Source organism: Gavia stellata, chromosome 7 (genome assembly GCF_030936135.1).
Source record: "Gavia stellata isolate bGavSte3 chromosome 7, bGavSte3.hap2, whole genome shotgun sequence".
Taxonomy (NCBI): Eukaryota; Metazoa; Chordata; class Aves; order Gaviiformes; family Gaviidae; genus Gavia; species Gavia stellata.
Window position 1 is genome coordinate 41,493,369 of NC_082600.1, and position 19,336 is coordinate 41,512,704.

The 19,336-nt window shown below is 37.9% G+C and overlaps 2 protein-coding genes across 2 annotated transcripts in view; one reads left to right on the plus strand and one right to left on the minus strand.

The window, feature by feature from the left end:
- UBR1 (ubiquitin protein ligase E3 component n-recognin 1) overlaps positions 1 to 3,740 on the plus strand; it is a 72,199-nt gene extending 68,459 nt beyond the window's left edge. Inside the window, exons 45-47 of the mRNA XM_059819963.1 lie at positions 176 to 346; positions 548 to 649; positions 1,134 to 3,740. Coding sequence (XP_059675946.1) covers positions 176 to 346; positions 548 to 649; positions 1,134 to 1,275 — 415 coding nt within the window. The 3' untranslated portion in view covers positions 1,276 to 3,740. The remainder of the gene's footprint in view (positions 1 to 175; positions 347 to 547; positions 650 to 1,133) is intronic.
- Positions 3,741 to 11,209: 7,469 nt separating this feature from the next.
- LOC104256425 (photoreceptor outer segment membrane glycoprotein 2) lies at positions 11,210 to 18,280 on the minus strand. The gene is made up of 3 exons (XM_009810864.2): positions 17,700 to 18,280; positions 12,938 to 13,184; positions 11,210 to 11,476 (listed from the first exon to the last, which is right to left on the minus strand). Exons 1-3 carry the CDS (start codon positions 18,278 to 18,280, stop codon positions 11,210 to 11,212), a joined length of 1,095 nt encoding a protein of 364 aa, XP_009809166.1.
- Positions 18,281 to 19,336: the final 1,056 nt, after the last annotated feature.

A 19,336-nucleotide genomic window follows, 5' to 3' on the forward strand; every position in this document is an offset into this window, starting at 1 on the left:
AGCAATGTAAAAACATAGCCAAAGGAGGCAATATGTGAAATACGATTATGACATAGTATGTCTTAGGTCTTTGTGGATTGGGGTTTTTGTTGTTTTTTAAGGAACATTATCCATAGCTAACATATCTTTTGAAGTTTTAATTTCCGCAGTAACGTTCTGATTACGCTTCTTCTAGATGCCCACGGTCTTCTGATGATGAACAAAAACATCCAGTATTGTGTTTATTCTGTGGGGCTATGTTGTGTTCCCAGAATACTTGCTGTCAGAAGCTGGTGAATGGGGAGGAGTTGGGAGCCTGTACTTCTCATGCTCTTCAATGTGGAGCTGGAGTCTGTATGTTTCTCAAGTAAGTAGCTAGCCAGAATTTAATGTATTAAAGAGTAAAGGGAAATATTTGAAGGTCAAAGTTTACAACATAGTCAAAGCACTTGATTCTTTTTGTCTGAGGTGAAGAAACATTGCTTTGACCTAAAATATAGCTCACCAAAAAGTTAGAACCTGCTGGGAGTTGTCTTGTATTTTAAATGTAGCTATTTTTTTCCTTAAGAATCAGGGAATGCAAAGTTGTCCTCATTGAAGGTAAAACCAGGGGCTGCTTATATCCTGCTCCCTACTTGGATGAATATGGAGAAACAGATCCAGGTCTGAAGTAAGTAAATGTTTGACTTTCTACATTTCCATTTTGGTATCTCTTTCTTTCTTATACCCATTAGATGACAAGTTCTTCCTGCTAGCATGTACAACACTGTAGTATGTATCTTGGCCTGTTGAACTTGTTTAACTTCAGATTCCTCATGGCAGTTTCCAATCATGAATCGGTCATTCATAATGGAAAAATACACTTTTCTGTAAAACTGTAAAACTTTTTTTTCTCAAGAATACTTTGTATGCTTTTCATCAGAAATGTGCAATGACTGCCATTGCTGAAATGCCATCTTGGAAATGGCAGTCATTGCTTGTTGCAGGTAGAATTTTTTCATTTCCAGTAGACGTGTTGGAATTGGTGTTCATATAAGTATTTAACACTTTCTGGCTATCGTTAAGAGTGTTAATGCTAAGACTATTAATGGAACAGTTTGCCAGTTACTATTCTGATATCCTTATTGGGTATTCTCCTTTTTTCTTGTATGAAGAAGAGGCAATCCCCTGCACTTGTGTCGGGAGCGTTACCGGAAGCTCCATCTGCTATGGCAGCAACACTGCATCATAGAGGAGATTGCCAGGAGCCAAGAAACGAATCAGATCTTCTTTGGATTCAACTGGCAACTGCTCTGAGTCTCCTCTGATTTTTAGTGAAAATTCTTACCTTTGGCAGTGCTTTGGAAAAGGAAAGGAGGGTTGGCAGTAAATAATCTACTCTCAAGTGGATTCTGTAGTTCAGACACAATTGATGGATTCTCTAGGATGGATGCATTACTGATACATTGAAACAGAATCTCATGTCATACGTTTTGCTCTTTTTTTTCCCCGTTCAGGTCCAGAAATATTTCCACTTCTTTGATAAGTTGTAATTGTTTCACGCCTTTTGACAAGGACAGCTTCCCAAACGCTGTGCTTCAGGGCACATACTGCATTTCTGTCTCTTCCATGCCTTGAGAATATATCTAAATGGTGTCACTATGGAAAAGCCTCCTTTACTTTCTTCCTAGGTTCTTTTCCCAAGCTTGGTGAAGCTTTTAAATAGGTCAAGATGTGTGGCATAATATTGGAGTGGAAGTGGTGCCAGGCCTTTAGTCATATGTAGCAACAGGTACAGCAAATATTAAGTTGTACAGAAAAAGCCTGCATTCAGCTATATTCTGGGATTTAATGAAGAATTTTCATTAATGAACTCTTTAAAGGAGAAGTGTGGGTTAGAAAATGCATGGGGGAATTACCATCTTGCTTGTTGCATCAGAAAATAAAGTCCATGCTTTTTGCATTGCCAGAACTGCACTTTATCTAATGAATTTGTTCTCTATTAATGTTGTATATCCTGAGAGGTCTAGGGCTACACCATTTGGCTAGGTTGTGGTTAGTTTTACTACTTTTACAGTTTGTCTTCTGAGATTTTCCCCGAGAACCAAACGTGAAAATACTGCTAGGTAGTTGTAGTGTAGCTCTGCAAGTTATACAAGAGCCAGAGACTTCAGTAAAGTAGATGACCTTCAAAGCTATCACTGGACTAAAATCAAGGCCCAAAAGCAGCAAGTTTTAGAACCAGAAATAAGTTAGTTTGCCCATATTTGAGGAATTTTCCACTCTTCATCCTCTGTCACTATTGTTTGGAGCCCTGCCTGCATAAATGAAATTATGTGTTTTGGGAGGCATGTTCAGTGGTTCAGTGCCAGTTAGAGCAAAAAAGGGAAAAAAAAAAAAGGTGGCTAAGTCTGTCTCTGTGCCCTTCAGTAGTTAATAGCACATTGTGATTGAACTCTCTCTCAATGTTACGTGATTGTGCTTCAGTTCTAAATGTTTTGTGTTCTGTTTTCTGAATTTCAACCGTATGAGAGAATTTGTAATGTGATGGGTAAAAATACTTTCCCAAGAAATCCCATTTCTGTGTGAAAGTTTGAAGTCGTCAGTACTCTAAATTTCCCTGCCCCTTTGCTATTTGGATTCTTTTGTGCCATTTTAATAAGGCTTGCAAGGGGAGGTTTTCAAATTAATGTCTGAGTGTGTTTTTGTGTGATTTCTTTTTGATTATTTTTTTGCTAGTGAATGTATGAGAGATAGTAGAATCACAAATAATGATTTAGATTTAAATATCATTGTCCTCCTAGTTTTTTAAAGTTTTTAGAGTACATATGAGTGCACTGAACAGCACCATAACTCATCTAAAAATGGAATACCAATGAACTCAAACATTGTTCTGATTTCAAATATTTTTTTTGTCTTTTGCTATAATCCTTTCCTGGTGATATAAATAGTTGGCTTTGGTATATTTTTCAGGTATTCTGTTTCTTGCAATTAAGACCACTCTCTTATTTTGAGTCTTTCAGATTTTAAACTTGAATATGAAACTCCTTAAAGACAAACATTAATTCTGTTAGTCTTCTCTAAAATGTATTTGAAATGAATACTGAATTTAGAAGAACAGTTCTCATGAAAACTTGCATGCACTGGTGGTTTCTAAGGTCATCAAAACACTTCTTACTGACAAAAATATTGGATTACAACTAGCAGATGTATGCCTCATTGATACCAAAACTGTATTCACTTACTGTTGCCCTCTGATATTTACCTATTCATTTATCAAAAACTTTCAGTTACCTTGCACTTCACTGATACAAAAATTCCGTTATCAAATATGCAGTGACATCACCTTGATTTCTGTCTGAACTCTAGTATATAAGGACAGGAGCTGTTCTGAGCAGGTGAGCTCATGTTTAAAGCTCTAGAAATCTCTTTATAGCTGAAGAAGTGGGAGAGGAAAGTTGCATCTTTCTGTACGTTTGCACATACTAATTTAGCAAATGGGCTCCCATATCATTCACTGACTAGTGTGGTCATCTTTCATTTCATAAATTACTATGCAGTTTTGTTCACTCTGAGTATAATCTGTATTTAGTGATCGCAAGATGCTTATGCCACTGATTTCTGTTCCATCCAAGCTGACGGAAGAAGTTATTTGATAATGCACATATTGGTATCTTTAATTGCAAAAATGTAAATTTGAAACTTGTATAATGTTCTTGTGCTTTTGAAATAAAATATCTTGTATATGTATATTTAAAAAAAAGGAAATAAAGTAACTTCTCATAGATTATTCAGTTTTTATTTGGAGGTGCTTTGACACTTCACAGTTCGTTTTACACGAGCATTATAGCAGCGTCTGTCAGTATGGGAAAGGGGAAGAGTTAGTAAATGGTTGGTAAACAGTACCAGTTATCCCTGTAGTCGGTGTCATCACTGTACCAGTTAGTAATGGTGGCACACTTTTTCTTATTTAAAGAAAAATTCCGCTTGAAACTTGTCCTAGTATTTTACAGATGCAAATTCCTGCAGTGTCTACGTCACTTTTGTAAAAGAAGTCTTAAGTACAGTATTTTAATGTCCTTAAACTGATAAGTTGAGTGATTCTGGTTTTGTAGCTTCACAAAGAAGAACTGGCTGTACTGTCTGTCAGTTACTTAACCTCTAGGAAGGGAAAGTTCGTGGTGTTGGTCTAATGTGCCATGTGATATGGGGGGGCGGGGGAAGTGTTTTATTAGACCTAAGCAAACAGCCAAGGAATCTTTTACATAGAAACAGCCAGTACTTCTTACCTCTTCTTGTGTTACAAGCTGCTGGCTGTCATCACTTTCTTGCTGCTCTCTTGCAGCTTCAGGCACATTAAGCTCACGGGGTTTGGGTGTTAATAGTGTTGCTCTCTATGCTTATTCATAGTAAAGCAAATGTTTTTTAAGAACCAATTCCTGAAAAGGTAGATAGATCAAAGTCTACTAGCAAAAATGTTCTGAAGAACATGAGAACAAGCAGCCCATTCACTGGGGGGGGAAGCCACAGCACTATTTCTTGCCTAGTAAGAGTCTCAAGGTGCAATGTACAGATATAGAGGAGGATTTTGGCTATTGTATTTGCTTTATGGTTGAAATCCACTTTATTTTCTAGACCATATCCTTGAATAACTTCTGTTGTAAATTAGTCAGATTTATGATACAACATCTAAGTTGCTTAGATTCTTTTAACCTATTACCTGACAAGATCTTCACAGATACTTTCTTCAGAAATTAAAGTGGTTTCTTTTCTGTGGCACAATCTCTTTTATTTGTTTTTATCTGTTTTGCAGGTAGGCTAAATCTGGGTTTTGATGCAGAAAACAAATGGACAATAATGAAAATCCACTTCTATACAAGTCTCTCAAACCCAGTTATTTCTAATCCTAGCTACGTTTCTCTAAACTTATATTCAGTATGGTTGAAAACTTAGATGAAAGAGAAGCTGTGTAAAGGAAATGTGCGTTGAAGGAGAGCAAGCTGAAATTCAAAGGGATTGTATACATTATTTCATGCAATGGTGAGTAAGAGGAGACCAGGTATAAAGTTAAACATGAAACATTGAAACTGGACCTGAGTTTTCTTTTTATTTCTGTGTGACCATTATTCATGAGATCAGTGCCAAGGAAAAAAGTATAGTTTGTCCTGTTTAATTACAGGTTGTCAAGCAGCTTAGAATCCATCAGACTTAATTTTAGGAGGTTTGTAGGGTTCATGCTTGAGTGAATGAGCCTCCACGAAATGTTGTGAAGCAGGTAGTGGGGACTGTGGATTTGATGATCGTTTCAAGTCCTTGCTATATTTGTGAAGATCTGTGGTTAGTCTTTTTCAGCAGACTGCGGAACCTGATGTCTCCTTCCTCTTAACAGTGCCTGAAATGTAGTACTAGCCTCTTCGGGTACAAGTCTAGTGCTTGGAGAGAGGTCATTCTAATGCATCAGAGTTTCTGCTTGAAGGTTATTCTGAACATGCCATGGTAGCCTGAGGAATAATCCACTTTAGATGACAAAAAGCCTCCCATCTTCTTTCATCCCATTTTTCTTTGTGAATAATGCTGACTTCTAGTAAAAGTGGCAAAACCAGTGTATCTCAATCTGATGATATTGCAGATGATCTAGGAATATTTATTTTCCCAATTCAGGCTTATACAGAACTTCATTGAGCAATCATACTCCAGGCAGTCTGCTTCTGCTAACTGACATACCAGGATGGTCTCCTCATCAACAAGGGCTCCACCTGTGTTCCATGAGCTTTGCACCTTTATGGTTCTTTGCATGTGGTACTTTGTAGTTTAGCAGAGCCTAAACTGTTCCCATCATGGGAAACTGATACAAAGCACATGTGCATCAAATGATTTGTAAGATTTTAAGTATCATGAATCTTGTGTTGTAGAAACTGTACGATAATATGCAATTTAAAAAAAATAATAATCTCTTTCCAGAAGAGAGGTTTCCAGCTTCTCAGGAAATGTGCTGTGTTCATTTTTTTAAATACAAATGAAACTCTAAATGTGCTGTATTTGTATGTTTCTTATTACTTTATGATCAATGTAGAACAAGTGTTTTCAGTGGTAATCAGAAAACTTCCTTTAAAGGAAGATCATCATAATTGCAATTTCTACAGGAACTGTCATAGCACCTTCACTGGAAATAGAACATTAAAAAGTTTCATTTTTTTTTAAATTAAGAACTTCATAAAGAAGATAGTTTTATGCATAGGTGAGTTCCTTACTCTGGAAGTTGCTGTTGCACAAATGTATTGTTATTAATTCTGACTGGATTAAGCATTAATAACAAATAGGATAAGATGTGTCCCCCAAATCGTATTTATTTCTGTATCTGAGCAGATGCTCCGGCTTAAAGGCTTGGCTTGCTAATGCCATCTTTGTCTTTATAAATTACGGAGAATTAAAGACTAAGTCTGTGCTGCTGCTTGAGTTTGTTTTCTTGATCCAGTGGCTGTAATGTTAAATACTCCAGGAAACCCAAACTATTGTGACAGGTACTGTAACACAAGCTCCCTCTCTATGTAGGGTGCACTTCCACTGTCTGAGGAAACGAATCCATACAAAGCAAAGAAGAAAGCATTTATTTAAAAAAGTAAATTTTATCCTTATTACTGTGAAATGAGCTGTCATTTTTTTGTAATATCTCTATATTGATGGGGACTGTGAATGCCTGTACAGGATAGAAATGAACAATCTAACAATGACTTGGTAATTACTGGTAATAGCCAAGACTGTTCCCTGTGAAATGTATGCTGATACTCAGTGAATTTCGCAAGTGGTCGCATAGCTAGCCACTGCTGCAGTTCTTGGCAGTTGGTTGAGAGACAAAGGTTAACTTGCCAAATATTAACTAGTCTTCTATGGTAAAATGTGTTCTCTTCATACAAAAGGAAGTGAGCCTTGTGGGGACCAGAGAAGATGTGTGGCCAGACAGTTATACCTTTGCTCTTCATGCTAATGTGTTACAGCAACTACTGCATGAAATTTCTGTGTCTTTACAGAGATGCTCAGGCTGGATGATCATTTCAGGTCACTCTTCCTTCCAGATCTATTTTTCAGAGCAGATTCTTGACAAATCCATCCTACAGGGACCTCCACTAGAGACTTAACAAAAAAGTAAGATCACAGTTCTTACAATTCTGCAAGCTAAATAGATGACCTAAAGAGATGTTTAAATTATGCAAGATGTCAGGTTTCATCTGCTTTCTACAGTTAAATGCATTTTGCCACTAGGAAATATTTCCTAAAATACAGCGTAAAATTTCCTTTTTTTAAAAAAATGTATGCTCTTATTTCCTGTTTTATATCCATTTTTATCAAGCTGAACCATTCCTCACTTCTTTAAAGTTTTATAAAAAAGTATTTTGCATATTCTTTCTTAGTCCTCTTGATTAATTTTTTTCCTAATGAAACAAATCTGCTTATAGAAATAATGTCTGTTTTTCTCTGAGTAATTTCTAGTTATCTTACACCTTCTGGTTACTGGGCAATCTAGAAGTGTTTTTCCAAATGTAAATGGACTAAAATTGGGCTGAGGATGGGATTGCTATTGACTGACACATGTGGCATTTTGCATACTCATCTGAAAAAAAAACTTGCATATAAAATATCATATTCTATTCCAAAGTCTGATTAATTTGCTGTACATGACTGTCTTTCTCCTTGATATCTCGAGGTACTACAACTTTCTGTGTTCATTCTCTTCCAGTATGTATCAGCTAATTTTAGTGCTGCTGGTATGGCTCAGGACACTGTTGTGCTCAGTGTTCTGCAACACCACCACCACAGACTGTGATGCAGAAATAATATTTTTGGCTTTCAGAAATAGTTGAAGGAATTATGCACCAGTTAAGTTTAATTCCCCACTGGACAAAGTGATTGAAATGAAGAATAGAGTAGACACATAGGTAAATGCAGTGCAAAGAGAAGAAAGAACATCTCAGCTTACAACTCTAATTCTTTGAAGCAGTTAATGAATATGGTGAGGGTGTTGAGCCAATCACAAACTTCGCATGGTGTCCTCTAGCTAACTCACAAAATTAGAAACAGCGGTCATGAGATAAAAAGGAAGATCCAGTTCAGCAACAATGTAAAAGAATAAATGGTGTATTTTCACAATGGAAGAAGCTTAACAACTGGGATCCACAGAAATCTGCATGGTTTTTTCAGCATTTTCAGAAGTGATCTGAAAAAAGGAATTAAAAAATGGCAAATTCTGCCAATGATACAAAGATATTGTGTAAAAAAGCTTATTTTGAAGGTTTTCAGGAGAGTCTTTTATGAAACTTAGTGGTTGGATAATAACAGAAGATGCGGTTTCGGTAAATGGAAATTAAGGTAGCTATGCAAAACCTAACATCTTGCAATAGAATAGACTAGACTATTTCAGTTGGAAGGGACCTACAGCGGTCACCTAGTCCAACTGCCTGATCAATTCAGGGCTGACCAAGTTAAAGCATGTTATTAAGGGCATTGCCCAAATGCCTCTTAAACACTGACAGGCTTGGGGCATCGACCACCTCTTGAGGAAGCCTGTTCCAGTGTTTGACCACCCTCTCGGTAAAGAAATGATTCCTAATGTCCAGTCTAAACCTCCCCTGGTGCAGCTTTGAACCATTCTCATGCGTCCTATCACTGGATCCCAGGGAGAAGAGCTCAGCACCTCCCTCTCCACTTCCCCTCCTCAGGAAGCTGTAGGGAGCAGTGAGGTCACCCCTCACTCCAAACCTTTTCTCCAAACTAGCTAAGCCCAAAGTCCTTAGCCGCTCCTCATAGGACATTCCTTCCAGCCCTGTCACCAGCTTTGTTGCCCTCCTCTGGATGCATTCGAGGACCTTCACATCCTTCTTAAATTGTGGGGCCCAGAACTGCACACAGCGCTCAAGGTGAGGCCGCACCAACGCTGAATACAGTGGGAAAATCACCCCTCTTGACCGGCTGGCCATGCTGTGTTTGATGCAGCCCAGGGTGTGGTTTGCCCTCTTGGCTGCCAGGGCACGCTGCTGACTCCTCTTGAGCCTGCTGTTGACCAACACCCCCAGATATATTAATATGGAAGATTTTCTTAGTATTTTTATGGATAGTTCTGTGAAAATGTTATATCAATGGTAGGAATTCTTAGGAAAAGCAAGGGACAGAAGACCTATTTAATTTATGATGTCTTCAGCTTTACACAGTGATGTTCATTTAAAAATAATAAATGGAGAAGAGTGATGAAAATTATCAGAAGTATCAAACAACTTCTGTAAAAGAAAAGGTTAAATAGCAACTTCTTCAACTTGGAAAGATAGGACCAAGATCGATTATAATAGAGGATTGTAAAATGGGGAGTGACATGGAGGGAATAAATAAGGAATGACCATCAGCTACATCTTACAGCAAGAATTAGAGGAGACCTGATTAAGATGTCAGGGAGTCAACAAGCAAAAGAGAAGCAGTTTTCCAAACAATGCAGAATTGAATTGTGAGAAATTAAAACTTGAAGCTCATTGTCATAAGTGTTTTGGATATCAAAAACATGAATGGGTTTAAAAAAAAAACCATGCAAATTCATAGAAAAAAGTGTCCACTGAGATTTATTAAAACACAGTGATACAAATACACTCTTTGTCATACCACGTCCCAAACTGCTGTTTCGTGGAAGTTAGGAGGTTTCGTCAGGGAAAGAACTATTTTCTAATGGTCTTACCTCTTACGTGCCTTTTACAAAACATCTGCTACAGGCTACTATTGCAGACAGACCCCATCTGTCCATTTTTATTTTTAACTACTTAAGTATAGGCCTAAAATTCTAATCAGTGAAGCAATTGCATTTGAAATTACGATCATGCATATAGCCTGCTTGAATTACAGTAGAGATTTTTACATCACATACTTTATTTACATTGTATTCTTACAGTATAATTCTTGCTTATTTTAGTGTTATAGAAAACAACACTGTTTAGACAGGTAAAGGAATTACTGTTACTTTTGCACAATTTCAAAAGCAGGCATAGTTCTGCTTTGAATATCCCAGTGATGTAACTTCTTTTATTTGATGATACACAAAGAACGCACGAGCTGTCCAAAGCTATATTCAAATGATTCACAACAGTAACAAGTAAAATACTTGGTCTTTTATCCTCTATTCTGTATTGGTATGTTTTTCCTGCTTCCTATTAATGATGAATTACAGTCATAGGGCATCCTCTAACTACAAGTGTCCTGGGTGTAAAAGGTTTTCACTCCACGCATTTACAAAGTTCCTGAGCACTGTACTAGGAATGTGATGGGAGATCTGTCAGTCTATCATTGCCTTCATTGGTTCCATATCATTCCAGTCCCTGGATCTATGTAAGTACTTTTGAAATTAAGAGCCTTTAAACATCTAGGATCATCAGTATTTGTTTTATGGGAAGTATTTGCTTGTTTTTAAACTTGTGCTGTCACATGCTACTTGGAATTTTAAATATCCTGGCATGAGCTGTAAATTAGTTTTCTTGAGCAGAGAACTCCTTTCAGCAGTACCCATTGACTTTCAGGGAGGTATGGCAGCTGTCTTTCTCTAAACTATGGAGGGGGAAAAATGAAGAGATACTTCAGACTATTTTTGGGGGGAAAAAAAAAGTGCAATACATCATGCTAACTTTCATTGCCTTCAACTCAAAAGCATCTACTAGCTAGATGAAATTAGAAGGGCTGTTATATGTATAATTGGGCTAAAATTTCCCCTATCCTAACTTGGACTTACAGAATTTTTTATTTCACAGTTTTTGTCTTTTTTTTTTTTTTTAAAGAATCTTTTTGTCTGGTGTAGTAATTTCTTTTGGTATTTCCCTGCTGCTGGGATTTCTATAGATGTAATGATAGACTTTGTTGATACATAGTAGACCAATCTGTATGTTAGTAGGTGTAGTCCCATCCTATCTGGAACATTTGCTCGTGCATAACGATTATTCTGACGCATTCAGACCATGACAGACGTATGTAAGCAAGGGAGAGAAGGCGGGGAAAATTCCAAAAGTTTGTTTTGTTCCATATTGAAAATCGTGGATTTCACAAGAATGAGTAAAAATACATCCAGCTGAAGAATTGTCAGTATTTTTGGAGCTGTCACCAGTCTGGGGTTTGTTTAACTGTCTTACTAGTTTTCCTACCTTTTTTCCCCACCAGTGAAAAATCTGGTAACTGTAAGACTGTAATATGTCAAAGCTACACTTGTGATGTCATTTCTTGGAAGACTTGCCTAGCTAGCTGCTGGGATAGATTTTGTTGCAACATTGGTTTTGCCACAGTTTGTGTTTTGAACATCAATGTTGGGGTCGTTCATGCCTGAGACAGTGGAGATCTGATTGGCTTTGCCGAGGTTCTTAATGATATTGATGTTGTATTTGGCAGTTTCCACAAAGCTGTTTTCTAGTAACCAGCCATCTGATTCACCTTCCAAATCTCCTTGCAGAAGGACATTCTTCATTGCTGTTTGTAGGTACCGGGCACCAATAAGTACAGAGAGCTATAAGAAACAGTTAATTGTTAAACAGAGTTTAAATTACAGCCTCAGTCCTACCACTAAGTCAGCTTTTACAGGCATTTACAGGCCTAATAGTTAATATTGAGTAAAGCAGACAAATTCTTGATCCCAGCAATATATCTAACCACTCTCCCAATTAATTACATTTTTTAGAAAGAAAAATACCAGGGAGAGATTGATTGATTCCGTTCTTTAGGTAGCATTCCCACTTGTGTGTTATTAGCACATAAATACCTAGAATTACTTGGGAACGCTGCAGCCTCAGAGACTACAACTAATTGATGTAGAATGGATGATCAATTAATGGAACCATCAGTCACTGGGGAAAAAAAAAGATGAAACTGTAGTCTTTTAATTTCTGTGGATTTTTTCCACTGACCTTGATGAAATCGGTATTTCCTCCAAGGAGTTTAATCATCCATATGTAAGCCATATGTGTTCTACATGCCAATGCGTTAAAATTAAGAAGAATGACCTATAGTAGAGGCTCAAGTATAAGTTTAGGAAAAAGCCCCACTTTCATAGTTCTGTTGGAATTGAGATCAGCGTGCCCAGCTTGTCAACATTTAAGGGAGCACAGAGAGCCAGCTCACAGCTTTTTCATGTGCTGCCAAAGGCCTGTTGTTTCTGGCACTAACACCCCATCTAGCACTGCTTGAGGACTGTTGTGAACTATTTTAATTACAGTGCTAATATTTATGTAATAGAGCAATAATCAGAAGACTAAAATCTTACTAAAAAGGGAAGAAACCCGTATTTTGGCCTGTGCCATTGGGGGGTCCTTTACCTGCAGATGACAACGTCCAGACAACTTTCTTTACAGACATCAGCAGAAGACTGCATCTTTGCAGGTGTATGTGCTTGTCTGTGATATGCTTATTTTGATTGCATGATAAGCAGTCGAATCTACATCTAAAAAGGTATGCGATGTTTACAAGTACTATATGGTGAAGCTATGTAATGTAAAAAGGAGGCTTTGACATATTAATACTTATGCTCAATTTTTACTGTAAATAAAATTAATGTATTCAGCCAAAGGCCTGCTCCCACTTTGTATATTCTTTCTTAAAACTGACTAAAAACAATCATTAGACCTTCTCACCTAATTCCCTTGCAGTTGTGTCACTGCATGTATCATCATGTATCTGATCCCATAAATGCTTCAGGAAAGGGAATATGCCATAGTCTACTGAAAAAGCTCTGTAAAAACACAGAATTATATATCTCATTTCTAATAGTTCTCATCGTCAATGAGATTTGCTTCTGCTGTGGGGACTTTGAGGAAATTGTCTATACTAAAGAAAGCCCTGCCATATTCTTGAAGTGCTTGTGGACTTTATATTAGATGCGGAGGCACTTGTATGTTACTCCGTAGTTGTTTCCCATCCTAGAGAGCAGGAAGTCTCTGATTAATCTGACACAGACCATTTCTATGAAACTTACCTCAAACAACCAAATAAGCAATGCTGCAATACCAATGGATCTCATAATAGCTGTGTAGTAATCCAGCAGGGCCTCTCGGCACCCCTTCACCCAGATATTGAGCTCCTCTGTCAGAAAATCGTAGTTGTAGTGAGCACTGTTGTTTGTCAGCTGGTACTGGATACAGGGCCGTGGGGAGCTTGGGTTGCAGCAGCTGAAGGGTACTCCATCCACCAAGAACTTGCCATCAACATTGCTCTTTAGACGGCTGCAACAGGACAGAAGGTTTGGGCATGACAAATCTGGTATCAGCAGCAGACGGTGTCTGTGATTTTTATAAAAGGATATAATGCAAGTCTGCTGCGATGTAGGCCTCTCCAATGGACAACTAGAAAATGGGAATATATTTCCAACTGGAAAAGTTGCTTACTGCAGGAAAACAAAATTTTTCATTTGCTGTATTTCTTAAGTGTAGTATCAGCACAGTATCTCATGCGGTTCTTGGTACTGTGCATGCAAGATGTGGATTCAATGTTCACGGAGACACTGCCTTTTTAGGTATCTTTGTGCTGAAAATTGTAAAGACAATTTCTGAACTTGTTTATCTTGGTGGAACTCTAATGGAAGTTATGGCCCTAGAAATCCTGTGTTTCACTACTTCTGGATTGATTTTCAACACAAGCATTCCTTAAGAGAGTACCTAATACAAGAACAACGTAGCAGGCCACAGGAACTGCTGGAAATTGTCTGCTGGCATTTTGGCATTGTACCCATGTACAATAGTTGGTTTGGCACATGTTTTGAGACTAATTCACAAGGGAGTTTCTACTTCTTATAACTATACTTGTTGTAACTTTTGAAACTGTTTGTATTTATTGCTAAAAATTTCCTTTCCATCCCCTATAAGACCAGAAGAAAGATAAGTGGGAAAAGAAGAAAGATAAAGAAACAGGAGGGAGGAAAAAAAAAAAAAATCATAGGATGGAAAGAGGACACAGTCTCAGATTAATCAAGAGTTTCTGGAACAGCTGAATGAATCCTTGACATCCATTTTCCTTGTATTACCTGCTCTTTAGCTAGTCTGTCTTTGTGAGGACTTCTACTTCCAAGCAGACTCTTCAGAGAAATAGATTTTCCAGAAATTGGAGAGTATGTAAGAAGTTGAGAGATGCTCTCACACTTTGGGAAAGCAGCCTCTAAGCGTGTATCTATTTTCATGCTTATTACAAAAGGCTTATTTCTTGAGGCAGCCCCACAGGTGAGAACCATGGCCTGTTTTAATGAATCCCATGCCCTTTAGCCTTTGTTAGGGAGCCAGAATACATGAAAGACAGCTTTCACTTAGATATCCAGTTTTCACCATTTTCTAATAGTAGAATTTTTAATATTTTCCAAAAATGTATCCTCATTTATTAATGTTCACAAATCATATTTTCCTGTTCCACTACAGATGATCTAAAAGGGAAGGAAGTCATCACAAGAAGCTCATCAGGTGAACAGAAGCAGCAGAAACTCTGCAGTCCAGTGTTCTTCCGGCATTTTGGGACTGAATGTATCCTTCAAAGGAAACATAAGCTGCTAGGAAGCTCAATATTTGTGGCTGTGCTGGGATGGCAGAATAATTGCCCTCATTTTATTGCTGTGGGCCTGCTAAATACAACCGCCTTCCTTTTTTTCCTTTTTTTTCTTTTTTTTTTTTTTTTTGGTGGTGGTGTGTTTTGTTTTGTTTAACATTGTCAAAAATACCTTCTTCAAAGATCTTTCCAAGTAAGTCAGGAAGTTCATCTGCCATTTCCCACCTAGGAGTGGGTTAGGCATGAATTCCTCTCCTTTTTAAAGTCTCACTCTTCACTTTGTGGCCATCATACTCCTGGTAACGGCAACAGAACAAAACCAATGCAGAAGAACCCAAATAATCCACTGAAACCAGACCTAAGTGTGCAAACAGTGTCACGGGCATAGGCCAAGTCACTCACTGGGAGGGAAACAAGGAAGGGAGCCAGAGAGGTACAAAATGGAAAGCTGGAATGCGGGAGAAGAAAAGAAACCTCACAGAGGGAGGAGAGGAAGGCCAGCACATTGTGAAAGGGAAGATTTTACCTGGGCCAGCAAAATGCCCTGTATATTTCAATGACATGACCATCATATGTAGATATAGTACAGCGTCTAAAATGGTTAAAATACAATTTCTTAAACTAGGTCTTAAGCTTTTTCTTTTGATCCCAAGCATCAATTTTATTATTTTTCTTCTTCCTGCCACATGTTATAAAGAGGAATCTTCTTTCTACTGCCAACAATAGCAGTTCCCAGACTTCGGTTATGTCCCTCTGCCATTGTGTTTCCTCTACTAGTGCTAAATTAAAGAATAAAGTATATTGGTACTGTTAGAAGGGAAAACCTCAGTAACAGAGCTGAGAAAATGAGACATTCACTGCTATTTGTTGCTGCAATTCAAAGTTGTTGTGATATTGTAAAGCAACACTTGCTTTTGAAACTATAAAAAGATGATTTTTACCCAACCAAAGCAATGATAGGATTGTACTGCTGTAACCTGCCTCATCCTCCTACCATTCCCATTGATTCTCTCCATTTCTTGTCACATTGTGGTGTTGGCAATGGAGATATAGAAGAGAGAGGAGGGAAGAGGATTATGAAGGAAGGTGAAAAGTTTTGCAAAGGTTACATGTGAGTTGATAGTATGTCAGTTCTCAACTGCTTTGCCTCTTAATCTACTAAGTACTAATTGACATTCAGTACAAGATGAAACCAAGAAAAATATTTGGTTCCTTAACCATCTTTTCTGAACGTTACCAGCTGGACTTTCACAGAATCACAGAATCGTTGAGGTTAGAAAAGACCTGTAAGACCATCAAGTCCAACCATCAACCCAACACCACCATGCCCACTAAACCATGTCCCGCAGTGCCGTGTCTACAGATTTTTTGAACACTTCCAGTGATGGTGACTCGACCACCTCCCTGGGCAGCCTGTTCTTGTTTCTAATGATTTCATATCAAATGTTTCACTACCAGATTTCTGGAAATCATAGTATAATTTGGTTATACAGCACCAACTTGTATTCTAGCAATCAAGATGGAATTATCCAACTTATATATAGTAAAAGAAATTCAGCAGTGTAATTACTTCCCTCACATGTGTCACTGGCATCTTCTGTCTACATGGGGCAAAAATTAACTGACAGTGTATTTTCAAAATAATGGCAGAGCATAGGTGGCCCTGCAGAACAAAGTGGAGTTTAGCTAAAAGACCCTGGGTAAAACATTACTGTTTCTGCAGGTGTCACAGAAATAAAAGACAGTATATTTTAGTTTTGTCCTCTCACTAAGATACTACTCTTAAGTTCCTGTGGACCATCTTTGTTGTCATGTCACTCTTCAGTGTCAAACCAAGGTTTAAAACACGTCTGCAGGTCCGTCTGCTTTGTGTCACCGTTGCTTTCCAACTTCAGTCTCGAGAACATTTGTTCTAAAGCTTGCTTTATTTCCACAGCCAACTGCCTTACTCATGCTGATGCTCTCTTGTCTTTATTCTCCTGTGTCCTGCCCTCTGGTATATTTACAGCTCTGTGTGTATGCTTTGCTATAATGGCAGTTTCAAGTTGCAAATTCTGTGAAAATAAGATCTTTGGCCTCCTATCATCTGGCTTTATTGTCACTGATTTTTGAGTTCAACAAAACAGAACACTTGACAAATGCCAGGCAGGCTTCTTGTGTTTGTCTTTCCCAGGAATATATAACGACTTTGCTCTCATCAGTGAAGACTTTTTTTCAGCTTTAGAAGAATTATTACATATTGGATTGTCAACTTTAAAAAAAAAAAATTGTTACCTTTTCTATTGTCTGTAAGAATTACCAGACTCTTCTTCTTGAGCATATAACTTCACCATTGCTACATCATGTGAAGCACTACCACCACCACCAAAGAAATTTCATAGGTTTTTCTCATCCTTTTTTATGCAGTGTACGTAATGTTGGCAGGTTCTCAGATGTGAACATACAGATTTGAACCTGGATTTACAAAGCCTAATATCTTGACGGAGAAAGATCTTTCAGTGTTTAGGATTGGCTGTGCAATGTATTGATAGTACAATCCTTTTTTGTTCCATTATCAGCTCACTATAATTGAAATTTTGCGGTAGTTAATTCACACAAAAAAGGAAAGATACATCTTTGCTTTGCTTAGCATCCCTAAAAAGTTAGCAAAAGAGAACTTTGATTGTGTATGTAGTTAGCGTATTTTGTAACATGGTCATTCTGCAGTTTTTTGATTGAGACAAAGGTCCAGCAGAAATTAGTGTCTACTTGGCCTTGTGAGGTGTATGCTAGAACCCCAGAATGATTAAATATAAACAGAAGGATGCTTTTTGGCTTGAGTACTTCAGTATTGTTGTTTTTAGAGGGAGCGTATAGTCTAGACAAAGTGTTATTCCCACTTACTACATTAGTTAAACTATGAGAGTAATTGTGAACATGCCTGTGACCAAAGAAATATCATTTCTTCTTGAGTTAGACCCAGTACCAGAGTTATTTAGAATGATCTTTGAGACTAGCCTTCTAGCCACAAGATGCTGTTTTAATAAGGAGGAAAAACACTGCCAGATTTTTTGGCTGATGGCAGAGAACAAGCAGTTTGGGCATATTCTTTAATGTCAGTGCCTCTCAAGATCTTTTGACTCTACTGCTACTTACTTTCTGTTCAATACAAATTCTTCTTGAAAGAGGCTTTTTCCTAGAATTTTTAGTTATGACTAGTAAATACTTACTCCAGAACTTCCTTGGAAGCCATATTCAGATAACGAGCAGATACCCACTGAATTTCAAACCAGTCTCTAAAGCCATTGTTTCCACAGCACTGGAATCCAATTTGTAACATATCCACTGTTTTCTTTAAGAAACATCGTCCGGGTATGTCCGTGTCCTTATAGAACTTAATAGCATCCCTCAGTCCCAAATAGAGAGACTCTTCCAGCTCGTTCCTCATGGTATAGCACATGAGAGCACCCACCAGGATGCAGAAGGTAAAACAGAAGGTACATACGATGTATGGGAGCATAACTAGTTTCCATCGAGAGAACTTGTTGGCATCTGAGCAGTCATAGCAGATTTTGCCACCCAGAAAGTTGATGATGCATGCTATGACTCCTACAGAGATCAGCATGTTGGGGACAGAGTTAACATCCCCTTTTGCCATCACTTCATTGCGCTTCTTGATCTCTATTTTCAGAAAGAGGCCAAGACTGAAGAGAATGATCCCGCTCACTACTGAAACCCAGTTGAGAATCCATAAGATCTGAGCCAATTTGTCCCTCTTAGTTTTGGTGAATTTTACTTTGAGGACAGCCATAGTCAGATCAGCATTAGGAAAAGAAGCGTAGGTCAAGGAAAGCTCGTAAGCTGATTAGGAGCATGTATCCAAGGCATGCAGTAGACATCTGAAGAAGAGAGAGAGAGATTACTGTCTGTTTGACTGGGTATTTATAGAGACTACAGAAAACTTCTTGTACAGCCTCACGCACTCTGAGACCTGCTAAGGGAGTGCCCCAGTGAAATTTGTTCCTTAAATTTCATGTGATATGAATTGCTTAAGAAAATAATTCTAAGGACTGACTAGAGGAATTAAAAATAAGTGAGCAGAAGAACCAATGAACTCTGGATTCCTTTGGATTTTTGTTTTGAGAGCAATTTTCTGTGCAGATTTTCTGATGTCTAGAAGTGAGCTGATGTCTTGTCTTTACCTCGAGGAGACTCATGGTGCCCTTCCCTTCTACTCATTGCCCATATGTTCTTGATGATTCTAGGAATTTATAATTGTTAGATTACTGTGTCATGCTCAGATTTGCATGCAGAAGTGGCTAAGTAGGACAAACAAGCACATATATACAGCATAATCACATAAGCCTTTTTTCCATATGGAAAAAACTAAAATAGCACCAGAGACACAGTATCCTATAGGTGTTGTTAGGCATTTCATTGATTATGTGCAGTAAAACATGATTTCGCTAGCAAAAAGCAGCCTTATTCCTGCACTTATACTATTAAGATATGATCACTCTGGCAAAAAATGAGGGGGGAACTGACTGTGGTTTTCCACACACAAAAAATGTTCAACAAATTGTTAAGCTATCAATGACTGTGTTGTTTTTCTAGAAAATATTATCAACATTTTATTGGATGTTAAGTGCTGTGTCCTGAATATGCTTCTGGTGAACAAACTGTCCTCCACAGCATTTTTCCACTTGGTCTGGCATAAAAGCACTACCATTTTTATGTGAAGTAACATACCACCCTACAAAAAAAATCAGAACATCTTCACACCTTAAAAAAAAAAAAAATGAGCAATTTAAGATGCTCTATTTCTTTCTCTACCTCATTGCCCTTCCTTCCTTTCTGAAAGTTCTTA